Raw genomic sequence first — 12638 nt, forward strand, 5'->3', positions numbered from 1 at the left:
TACAAAACCAACCTATATGAGACAAAGGAGTTTGATTTTTTTCTTGGATAAAGCCGTATTGTGAAGCCATTCCTGCAATGAATGTTCCTGTATTACTTCTGTACTCTAATGCAATTAATAAAAAAAGTTATTTGGAGCCAATGGGATATGTATTTAGTGAGTTCCATGAAGTATAATATTTTTTAACTACTTGTCATGTCAGAGTAAAATGCTGACACTATCAGAACATCAAAGTTGTCATCTGCATGGAGGAATTCTCACCCCCCAATCAGGAGTTATGTACCATCTGTGAAAGAGAAATGACAGCCAATTGGTTGAGGATATAGAAATACACAGCTATTTGCAAGGTAGCATAGCTTTTAAGCTTTGTGAATGACTGTGTATTTTTCTCTTTACTTCCCCTATTCTTTTGTTAAAGGTCTAGGGAAACTGCCAGGATTAGCATATTGCACTAATTCCTCTGCTAATGTCAGGAAATGCAGACATCAGGAAGTAAAAAAAAATGACATTAAATGCTTAGTTTCAACTTTGTATATGCAATCAAATTAAACTATTATCTACAACTTTCCTAGTAATACAATATAATAGGTATTCTTCCACAGCTTAAGAGATTCAGTCTGCAAACACCCACTATTGAGTCTAGAACTTATCTAATTGCCACTGCCATCAAACTGGCTACTTTTGATGACAGTACAGTAAGATTTTTAAAGTTTATCTATGTTTTCCTGCCTATTTTTTTTCATAAACATTAAAAAGTGAGCTTGGGTCTTCCAAGGTTTCAATGAAGCATATACTGAATGTCCCAGATACCGTATATTACAAGAACGCTGTTCCTTTTCTTTGAAGCTTTAATTAGCTTTGAATATAAACAGTGTTAGTTGCAGCACGAATAGCTTCTACTGTGCTACTGGCCTCCAAGCAGCAAGAGCTAGCCTGCAGCTTGTGAACAGTTTCAACACAGGGCTATGGTACATACCTGGGAATGGGGATGTCCTAGCAGAGGGACTACAGAGAAATCTATTGTGGGACAAACCAAATCAAGCGGAGCTGCTGAGACTGACTGATGGGATAACCCAAACACCCCTCCCCTTACAAAAAGGCTGCAGATCCAGCCCAGTACCATTCACCTTCTGAATGTCTACAATAGGAGATTCCTCTGCCCTGCGCTTTCCAAGCATGTGGCAAAGATTTTGGCATGCAGAGAACTGTCAGGAACGAACCAGGAAGAACATAACAGAAAACCTTTGCTAGGATTTTAATAACTCATGTGATTCACAAGCAACTGAAGTAAAAAGCTAATTTGACTTTTTCCCCTGAAGTAAAATAACATCCATTTAAACCTTTCTTTGTATATAATAAAACAAAAATCAATGGTATTTTTTACTCTGAAGATTACCTTTGAGGAAAGTATAGTTTTCCTGCACTTCAAAGTCAAGCCAATTTGAGCAATCAGTACATTATTTTCAATAGCCCAAGATGACAACCAGCTAGTAGAAAAGATAGGGGAAAAAATGAAATAAGAATGCCTGACCTCACAACCTTTTTCTTGCATATTCCCTTTTGGTAAGGAGAAACTTTTAATGCAAAAAGTTTCTATCAAAGCAGAATAATAATCCTCACTATATCTTGAACTTCTGGATGATATTTAAGAAAGGCTGTCCAGCCATTCTGCTGGCTGGAGAGTTTGTTGCAAAATAAATGCAGTCACTCACATGCAGAAAACATCATTCCTTTGGAACATATTTAATGAGTTCTGCAAAATGAACTCTGCTTGTGTTTACAGCTGTAAACATTTATAACTCAGTCAAAGCAAAACCAATATTCCACAGAAAATTCAACTCTCTGCCCTAGTAAGAGCTATTTCATTAGCAAGTTATCACTTGTTCTCAGCTATTTTAACTGTAGCCCATCAGGCATTCTTTAATTCTATGCTTCATTAACTTTTACAATCAGAAAGGTTAACCTACAAAAATGTTAAACTGTAGACAGTAATTACATACATATATAGATACTCACAGAAATAAAATTTCTGTGTATTTCTTTATGTACTTTTGAGAAAAAGGAAAAAAATCTATTTTTTCACCCAGTGTGTAGCTCAAAAATAATGCTCCCCAAACTAAAACCTCAAAAACTCTTGCAGAGCCATAAACATTGGGAAATGCAATCTTGTTTCCTTTTATAAAGCTAAAATAATACATTTAGAAATGTCTTCTGTTTGCAAAACAGTTTCCCCTTATGCTTCCCATGCAGGTTTTTTCTAGTCTAAAAATCATGCCTGGAAAATTTTGGACAGATATACTCATTCCTAGTGAAATCAGTGTGTCCAAATACTAGATCTGTATCAAATAAGTTCAGCCTAATGATTCCTTTTTATGTATTAAAAACAACAACAACAAAAACATTTTCAATTGCTTACAAGAACTTCCTTACTTCTGAGTCCTAAAAGGGTTTAAAGTCCCATTAGGTCCTGTAAAAGGGTACTGCCTTCCTTGTATCTAAAAAGCATTCTGCATAAAAAATATTTGCTCTCTTCAGAATGCATAGAAAGATGGTTTGAATACTTTGTCTACTTTTCTTCCCCTCTCTATAGCTTCTCTTTCTTTTCTAAACAATTTACATTAAGATTTTATCAATATTGTTTTTCTCCTGTTAGAAAATTTCAAAAAAAGCTTAGTTTGAGGAAAAAAGTGATTTACATTCATACTGTTTAAATCTAACTCAAATGCCTGAGAAACACTTGGAAGAAGAATTACCTTGATTGATTTTCCCAGTCACTCAATCCCCTTCAGTTAGAGGCAAGACATATTTTAGACACCATCTAAAACTTCTAAGAAACCTTTACAAAAACTAAAGACCGAACTGGATATTCCCTGTATTTTTCAACTTAAATGTGAAACCTGAAGTTCAAGTTTCTACTATGTATAATAATGAGTCAACAAAATGGCCATGGGCCTTTTTTCTTCCTTATGGGTAACTTGGTAGTTATCATCAGACTTTCCTTCCCCTAATGTATAATTCTTCTTTGACTTTTGACCACAACAAAAATACTTACCTCTGAGATGCAAATTAGCTTTGGAGTGCAATCCTAGGACCATGTAGTACAGTCACAATGCAAGGTGCTGACTCCCCTGACTCTGAATTGAGAGTTGAAATTCAGCTCATGGGCACCTTTACTGCTTCATCTCCACAGGCAGAATTTTATTGTCCTATTTTAATCCAGGCAATTCAACCATGTGATCTGTGAAGCTGTATCACACAGTGTTTTCTAAATTCTTTTCTCTCTACAAACTTACAGGAGTGATCTCTGTAATCCAAAAACATCCGTTCCTACAGGCATCACTGAGATACTACATATTTGCAAAGAATGGACATTTTCTCTTCCCCTTCCACCTCAGTTCCTCTACCAGTTATACTAAGGAATAACATAGTACTCTGTAAAATCATTTTTTAAATCAGCAATTAACAGAGTTGCAGAGATTTAAGAATTTGTATTATAATCTTACATCAATTATTTCCTCTCTGAACTCCCTCCCACTCCCTTCCCCTCCTATTAAGAGAAGGGATGCTTCAACAAGGTTTCCTCTTCATTATTAATAAGAAAAAAACAAGCCTTTTTTTTCAGAGGCTTTCACATATGCAAGAGATGAACATTCATCACAAAGCTGTGCAGTTCATTGAGCACATGTAGCTGCAAGGATATTTCTTGGAACAAACAAGAGGATTGTTTACAATACCTCTGCCCTTCTCTAACTCTCTCCCATAGCTCTCATCTTACCTCCTGCTCTCATCACCCTCCTTCCTATCATATGCTCTTTCTTCTACAGTTTTCTTGGCCTCTGTTTTCCCCTACCCACCTTTTCTCTATCCTGTCTTCACTGCTGTCTCCCTCCTCTTCTCTGCTGGCTGAACACAAACTGCCTCTTCTTGTTAATGCAAAGCATTCTCTCCATATCTATTATATGAGGCAAGCTGCTCAGATGGCAGAGACAAAAATTCCTGATTTCAGCCCACTGGATGCTGCCTTGTAGAACAGCATAAGCATCAAAAGATTGTTTCACAAAACAAACATGGTGGAAGAGCAGGAACACAAGCATCAAATACACACAAAGCATAAACAAGGAGCTTATTCCCAGGGCAAAAGTTTTATTCTTTAGGACTGTTGCTTCTGAGATAGCTAGTAGGAATGTTCATTAATGGTCCTTCATAAGAGGGTTTGCCTGTCCCACTAGAAACAATACTAATATCTTTTTACATCTCATGAGATAGTGATCAACCATCACACCGAAAGACATGCGCTCAATGCTCATCTGGACTAGGATAAGCATACTGGAGAGCACACTTCTTTTCCCTTAGAGAAAACTTTATTAAGTTTTTGCATTATATAAAATCTGTTCTTACCTTCTAGCGAGGTGACTAGATGAAGGAAGCAGACCACCCAGAGCCAACCCATTCCTGCCACTCTTCTTGCACTGATGCCAGCATTAGAATCCATGAAGATTCTCTGTAGATACCACCATCTCCAAAAAACACACACCACTCCCTTGAAATGGTCAGAGACTTCTTGGAATGTTTTAATATCTTCCCAAATCAAAGCACAGAGGCCTTCCCACAGAAATACTGGTTAAGAAAAAACAGAAGGTGGAAACAGAAATCAGGTCACAATAATACAGAACTGGCTGTTTTTATACACCCACTCCATCATTTACTACTTCTGAGATACACGTGAAAAAGAGTGGCACAGACCCAGTATTTACCATATACCCACATCTCTCACCCCTCAAGTCTTCAGTCCCAGTTGTTTTGTATACTGACAGTACATAGAGATTTTGAGACATTCATGGCATCAGTGACAGCGGGGTTTCCAGATCAATGTTAATCTGTCCCACAATATAGGCTGTATTCTTACTTAAGTCCTGACCCTTTGCATCTTTGGCAATGTCTCTTGGAAGGTCTCCATTCCACTTCTCCTGTATGCTTTCCAAATTCTGTCTCTTACAATTTATGCTTTGCCTTTTCAGGACTCTGCAGGGCAGTAGCCTTGACAGAAGAGTTTTCATCATTTATGACAATATAAATCTGCACTGCTGCCACACTTGTAACTGCATTTCAGATGCAGGCATTTGTCCCTTTAAGCCTATGACTGTACAACACTATTGAAGCTGGACAGTATTTTTCCCATTAATATGTCGTAGGTGAGGAAGCAAACATTGTGATATTTAAGGTCAAATAGTTACAGCCAGGAAAAGCACACAAGTCCAAATGTATTATCTTTAGTGGGAAAAAAATCCAAACAAAACCAAACAAAACTCCACCACCACCATTAAGAACCTGACATAAAGGCTTATCTCACAGTCAGGGAGCAGCATGTAGCGTAATCCAGCACTGCATTAGTTCAGCCCAGCACAATAATTTTGCTAAGCAAGGTATTTCTGGTTCCATCTGCCCAATTCTTAGCCCACGAGAGAAATATCATGGTAATATGTAGGTTACATGCAAAAAGCCAGTATGTTTTGTTTCTTTAGGTGCTCTTTGCGCAGAGCATTGAAAACACTTCAATGTCTTCAGTGAGACAGTGAAGCGTAGCTAAAGAGAAGGAAAAATGTCTCAGGCAATACAGAGAAATGGCTCAATAACTTGGCTGCAATAGGGGAGAAGAGAGTTGTAATTAAAAGGGGCAGCCTCACTGCAATTATCTGAAAATCTAGCAATGGGGGATTTGAGCAAGTTCGGCATAGCAGAGAAAAAAGCAGCCTAGGGAGTATGAGAAAGGGCAATGGAGTGCAATTTGATTTGCTTTACTGAAGAGGGAGAGAAATTACTGGACAGGGTGGAATAGTTCTCTCTTACACTGTCCCTAATGAGAACCTAGAGCACCAAACACAGATAAACCAAAAGCACACCGAGCATCACTAAAACATAAGGAAACGAAAAAGACCTCAGGAAAAAGCAAAAACCTTGATTCATTATTTATGAGGAAAGAGAAAAATAAAATCAGTTAAGTATACTTGAGGAAAAATGAAGATTAAATGGGAGGATTGATATAATACAGGTACTGCATATTAGTTTATGAAGCATGTATACACCACAGAAGAAAAACACCACTGGATGAAACTGTAAAAGGAGAAATTCCAGGCTGAATGATCAGAAACCCCTTCTTTACAGAAAGAGCTATCCAACCACATAGCAGTGGTCTCCAGGAACAGGGCTGAAGACTACTGCCTGAGCCACCAAACACAAGACTGGGTACACTGGAATCTAGTCTGCATGATTACACGGAGACATGAAAATACTCCACATTTGTACTACCAGTCAGTCTACAACAATGTAACATCTAAAAGCCTTTTTTTTAGGCCAGCCAACATCCTGAGAGATGGGGACTTTCAAACATTTATTTCGAAGGCAAACAGATGCAGAAACTGAGGTCAAATAAACTGAAGAAAACTTTCATTTCAGTCAATAAGACTACATTCATTACAGAAGGTTTGAAAACAGCCCACAAATCAGGCTTTCTCAGTGCCACATAACTTATGAGTGGCAGAGCAGGAAGCAGAACCCAAATATGCTCTGGCTGCTGGATCTCAGGCCAAAGTCTCGAAATTACTAGGTAATATGTGAGGAGGAAATCAGTTTCCTACCACAAAACAGATAGAACTAAAACACCCCTGCTACCAAGAAGCAGACACAAAATAATTTCTGGCCCCAAGGAAACCAATTTTTCTCCTTCCCTCCCTACCTGCACATCTCTCTTACAGTGTCTGTTCAGCTTACCCTGGTAGACCCTGTATCCCAGCAATGTTGCACTGCTCTTCATGAGGCATCATACAGCCTTTGTCTGGATTAGACTGGAAAATTATTTTTTGCTGAAATAAATTGTGGCTAAACCAAAGAGCTGGCTTTGATTTAGCAGTTAAAAAAGGTAAATCTGTCAATTTTTTTATTATTCTGCCTCTTCCACACCTCAATGAAAAATGCTTACTCCACAATGAAGGATAGAGGAGAACATTATGGAAGCATTTAAGGGAGAGTAGGAGGGAAGCACTAGCCTCTCTGAATTAAAGAGTACCAAGCCCCTAAATTGCTAACCAGTGCCCTACCCTTCCCCCCAGCACTTGATGTGTGCAGAATTTGACTACACCCAAAGACACTCATCTTTCATTCTTCAGTTCTCCTACTATTTCTTCTCTACACCAAACTACTTAAACAGAAACCTCAAACCATCCCAACTTTTAAACCACCCTCTTCTCTTGTCCACACAAGCACCTTTCCATGGCCTTCTCAGCTTGTTACTTCTTCCAAAACCACTCTCAGACAGATCACCTCTCCTTGCTACAGAATCCACTATCCCCCAATTCTCCTCCAAATCCAACTGCAAAGTAATACACCTTCCCTGCACAGGATCTTTCAACAAACTTCCTTAAATATCCCTTCTCATCCTCTCTCTTCCAGCTACATAGAACTTGCCACCCATGTACCACCTGTCAATCCTTCTTATGCTAACCCTTCCATAAAGGATTCTAAACCATTTGGGGGCATATACTTCCTCGGCTAGTGGAATGATCTCCCAACTCCTTGGAAGTCCTGAAAATCATAAAGCATCTGAAAATCATGACAGTTCCTGAGGATCCAAATATCTTTTAATAATTCAACCCTATAAAACAGTGAAGATCCCAAGCAGTCAGAAAAGACCAGTTACGTGTTGCCTTTGCTTTAGTACCAAGCTCCAAGAGACAGGAGATAGAAGTATCCAGGTTATCTCCTTATGTTATTCACCAATGCCATCATGACTGTTTACTTTGGCACCATCGCTGGTATGTGGATTACCAAAATTTAATTATGTTCAAGATCCCAATATGACAGATGAATACAACCATCACCAGTATTTTAAAGAATCCTGGTTTCTTAGCTGAACAACCAGCTTCTTTGGGAAGCTTGTCAAGGCAAGTTTTGAACGTCTCCAAGGATAGAGATTCCCCAGCTTCTTTGGGCATCTGTTCCAGTCCTGAACCACTACTAGGGATTTTTTTTTCTTCTTTATATATAGTCAGAATCTTCTTTGCTCTCTTTTGTTGTATATCTCAACAGAAGAGAGTCAGCTCTTGCTCAGCATCTCAAAGCTTCTTCTACACAAGGCTGCAAACACAAACCATTTGAGCTAGAAAGCCTTGAATGTGAAACATAGTATGCCTGGCTTAACTTGCACTGTTTACAGCCTGTTTCTTCTCACCAGACAGAAGCAGTGCTGCAATTTCTCACTTTTTCTGAATTCAGTCTTGTAGTTGGAACACTTTAGTACAGTCTCCAGGCAAATGATGCTCAGTGCTACAGGGCAGATAGCGACAGTGCTCCCATACATACTAGGACAACTGACACTTGTACAGGTCTATGCTTTTGAGATTTCTGTCACAAAGGGGGCTGCTCTGTGCCCATCTGTTTTGGGTTTGTGTGGCGGGGTTTTGGTAGCAGGAGAGGAGCTGCAGGGCTGGCTCCTGTCAGAAGCTGCTTGAAGCTCCCCCGCCTCCAAGCCGGACCAGCCTCTGGCCCAGGTCGAGCCCCTCAGTGAGAGTGGTAACACCTGTAGGAGAACAGATTTAAGAAGGAGAACCTGCAGTGGGTAGGGGGATTAGAATCTCTCTGCGAATACTAGGTCAGTGAAGGAGGAGGGGGAGGAGGTGCACCGGAGGAAGGGATGCCCCTGCAGCCTGTGGTGAGGTGGCAGGCTGTTGCCCCCAGCCCATGGAGGGGAGCGGGGGAGCCGATGCCCACCTGCAGCCCAGGGAGGAGCCCACACTGGAGCAGGGGGATGCCCCCCAAGATGGCCGGGACTCCATGGGAAAGCCTGTGCTGGAGCAGTCTGTGACTGAAGATCGGCCTGCAGAAAGGACCCACGTCAAGGAAGTTTAGGAAGAGCTGAAGCCTGTGGAAAGGACCCATGCTGGAGCAGACTGTGAGGAACTGCAGCCCGCAGAAAGGACCCACGTTGGAGAAGTTGGTGAAGGGCTGTCTCCCATGGGAGGGACGGACCCCACAGCGGAGCAGGGGCCGAGTGCGGAGTCCTCCTCCCCCAGAGGAGGAAGGAGCAGCAGAAACAAGGTGTGAGGAACCGACCCCAGCCCCTGTCCCCTGTTCCCCTGCGCCACCAGGGGGAGGAGGTGGAGAGAACCGGGAGTGGAGTTGAGGCGGGAAGGAGGGAGGGCTGAGGGGAAGGTATTCTCAGGTTGGGTTTTACTTCCTAATATCCTTGTTTTGATTTGATTGGTAGCAAATTAAATTGAGTTTGTTTCTTCCCCAAGTTGAGCCTGTCTTTTGCCCGTGACCATATGTGAGGAGTGATCCCTCCCTGTCCTTGTCTCGACCCACAAGCCTGCCATTATATTTTCTTCTCATTCCACCGGGGCTGGGGTGGGGGGACAGTGAGCGAGTGGCTGCCTGGTGCTTTGTTACTGGCTGGGCTGAAACCACAACACCATCCTGTATCTAAACTGTGGCAAACATTAAGTATTTCATGCAGCCAGTATCTCTGCAGCAGTTTGCTTATGCAAATAAAGGACTCCCTCAAAGTTCAAGCACTGTCAGTGACAATACCTGAAGAGCCACAGGGCACTAGTGTTGCTAAATGGGTCAGCATTGATTCAAAATTGTCTTCCATCAGTGCATGTGTTTTTATTAGAAGGGAAGCAGATTTGCTCCTAGGTTTGTGTAGTCACTTATTTTAGAGTACACCAATGGCATATGTCTTGAGCCTTGATGGAGGTGGTCATTCACATGACAAACCTAAGAAGGATCTCCTTAGAATGGACTGCTTTTTTCTTCTGGGTTTGCCTGGCACTCTGAGACCTATAAAGAATAGTGACAACTAGATAAACTGTATTATTTCTCTGCTGGCCACAGGTTCTGCTGGACCTAAGTGTTAAAGAAAACCCCTTGCTTTCTAATCCTTTTGATTCCACCCATAAGTCTTTAGACAGACCTTTGCTGAAGCATGTTCTAGCTTAGTATGCAGACAATATGTAGACACAGATCAGAAAGTAATGCACATTGACCCTATTTCCCTCTGACAGGTACCACCTGCAGAACCTGACATCAAATAGCAGTTAAGCATTCATCTGAACCATGCACCTGTCTGGGTTCTGCAGGAGGAATTCAGGCATGCCTTTAGGATTAAGAAAAAAGCTAGGATTGTTCGGGCACTGCACAAGCCTCCTGGAGAAAAGATTATGGCCTGACAGGTCCCTCCTCTCCATGTAGGGAATGTAGCTGTTTCTTTGAGTTCTGTGAAAGTAGAGCAAACCAGAGGCAGTAGGAAGAACTGTTAGTCCCATAGCCCCCAATTCCTACAGGAGACCTAAGGGCAGTTCCAAAACTCTATTCCCTAAAAGGTGACAGGAGCTTGATCCACTGCAGAGAGGATGTTCCATCCTGCATTACTTTGTAGAAATCCCAACTCCAATACCAGTCCAAGTATCCCATTCCCAGGAGGCATGGAGGCTAATGGAAACAATAGGGCTGTCAACACAATATAAAAATTGTCAGCTCTTAATTAAGAGCTCCTGACAGCCTTCCTTATTGCAAGAACACTTGTGTTTTCGAATGTGCGGTCAAGAGAATAACAATTCTGCGTGTTTTAGTGCAAACTACATTTCAAAACACAAGAAAGAACACTGAAGCAGATCAACATCCATCTAACCCAAGTTTTATCTATCTCCAGTGCCAGGAAGAGGTGGTATTTGGAGACAGCTTGCAAGCCTGGCCTCTATGTGGTCCACTTCCCTCCTATTCCTCTAGCATGCAGAAATAAAAGACTAGGGTTGCTAGAGAGTATACCCCAATCCATTCCCCTTAGTATCTCTTTACGAATTTATCTGGTCCCTGTTTTGAACTTGCAACAGATTTGAAAAGATATCTATCCCTATGCAACAAAGTACTTCTACGTATTTTAAATTGTTCTGCTAACAGAAGCTGAAATCATAACACTGCCAGATTTTTACTCTTTCTATTCTTCTTAACTATCCCAAGAACTTTCTCAAATCATCTTGTTTCCTCCCACTGGAACAATGCTTTTTCCTCCATTGTTAACTGACTTCTCTAAGCCTATTTCACAGTAGAAATCATTATATGGGTATAGCCTCCCTCTGCTACACTTGATTCAACAGATTTCCCTCATATTTGTCATACTTCTTCCTCACACAAAGCATCTAGATGCAAAATAAATGCACCTCAAAAAAACTCTTCAGGGCAGAGTAAATGCTGTACGTGTGCAGGCACAGTCTTTCCTCCTCTTACATGTTTTGCACTAGGACTCAGAACAGCTTAATATCTCTCAGTGAGAAGTATTAAAAAGATAAATGAGCACAACATCTGGGAGAGTCAATAAACTACTATTCCAATTAATTTGTGCTGCACACTGATTCATCGCATTTAGGCAGAGCACAAAAAATAGAATTAGTACTTCTCATTCATGATAAATAAGGAACCATGATAGTGTTATAAATCAAGCAAGAGGCCTTCCTCTCTCATTTCCCCCAGTTCTCTCCTACTATAACTGCTCCTTCACCACTGAGATGCCCTTGCCACTATGGTCACACATCTCACAAGGTTAAATCTCACAATGCTGTTGTGAAAACCTGTCACTCAATGCCTGTGCAACACTTTGAGCATGACCTAATACTGCCTATCTTCTTTCTTAGACAATAATTATAATAACGGCTATTCATACAAATCTTTCTACACCCCAAACAGGAAGTGAATGGAGGGAGAGCAACAGATAATTTACTGCTCAGAGTTTGAATATTATGAAGTTAATGTGTTTTTCTTCAAAAAAATTATCACTGGGGCACATATAGCAGCACAGGGAAATGTTTAATTGAATATATAAATCATTTCAATAGTTGCTGTATATCCTTTTATCCTCTGTTACTATTTGAGATTATTTCGAATGACTCCAAAATATTTTTAAAATATCTGAGAGTGGAATATGTATCAAAGCCTTGTGGATTTTTTATGGACCATTCAGTTTATTAGTTTAATTTTCAGAGAAAGGCTCTAGGTGCTAATGTATAACTAAGCTTAAAGGAATTCTTCCTCAACAACTTCATAAAAGATTTCCACTAGCTGGCTTGATCATTTGTTTCTTACATATTATCTAAATAGGGTTGCGGCTGTGTCTTTTGGGATTCTTTAAGTTTACAACGACAATCCAAAGGTTGATTTTGAATGTTCTCGAAAGAAAGGGATTAATTTCTTTGTTTACCACAGAAACACCAGGAGTCTTGAAGCTGATCTTCCATGCTCTGACTATACATTTCCTAGTGGGATCCAAGTTAAGAACCTCCATAGCCCTTAAAGGGAACAGATGCTTATTTTCATGAATTTTTATTAAGACTCAGGGCTCAGATAGCGTGCCCAAATTAGAAGCATAATCACTCAGACAAGCTCTACAGTCAGTGGACTGAGCTGAATCATCTTCAGTAGGTACCTAAGATCTGCACTAATTAAAAAAGGGAGATATGGACAGCTAAACAGCCCTTCCAGATGACTCCTTAGGTGCAGCCTAAAGGTATCTGGGGAGGTTCTGACCCTCTGTGCTGTCTTCCAACCCATACGGGTGGCCATGTTAGCATTTCTTTAGATAAACACAGTGC

The 12638-nt window shown here is 40.6% G+C and overlaps 1 protein-coding gene across 8 annotated transcripts in view; it reads right to left on the minus strand.

Moving 5' to 3' along the window:
* Positions 1-12638, minus strand: part of LOC142033973 (ephrin type-B receptor 5) — an 82596-nt gene that overhangs the window by 57185 nt on the left and 12773 nt on the right. For 4 of the 8 annotated variants that reach the window (XM_075034660.1, XM_075034659.1, XM_075034658.1 and 1 more), the window contains one exon: positions 4399-4617. In XM_075034660.1, coding sequence (XP_074890761.1) covers positions 4399-4492 — 94 coding nt within the window. In that variant the 5' untranslated portion in view covers positions 4493-4617. Of the gene's footprint in view, positions 1-4398; positions 4618-12638 lie in introns of those variants that run through there. The other 4 variants (XM_075034663.1, XM_075034661.1, XM_075034662.1 and 1 more) reach the window with 3 other exon arrangements.

The sequence above is a fragment of the Buteo buteo genome, chromosome 8 (genome assembly GCF_964188355.1).
Source record: "Buteo buteo chromosome 8, bButBut1.hap1.1, whole genome shotgun sequence".
Taxonomy (NCBI): domain Eukaryota; kingdom Metazoa; phylum Chordata; class Aves; order Accipitriformes; family Accipitridae; genus Buteo; species Buteo buteo.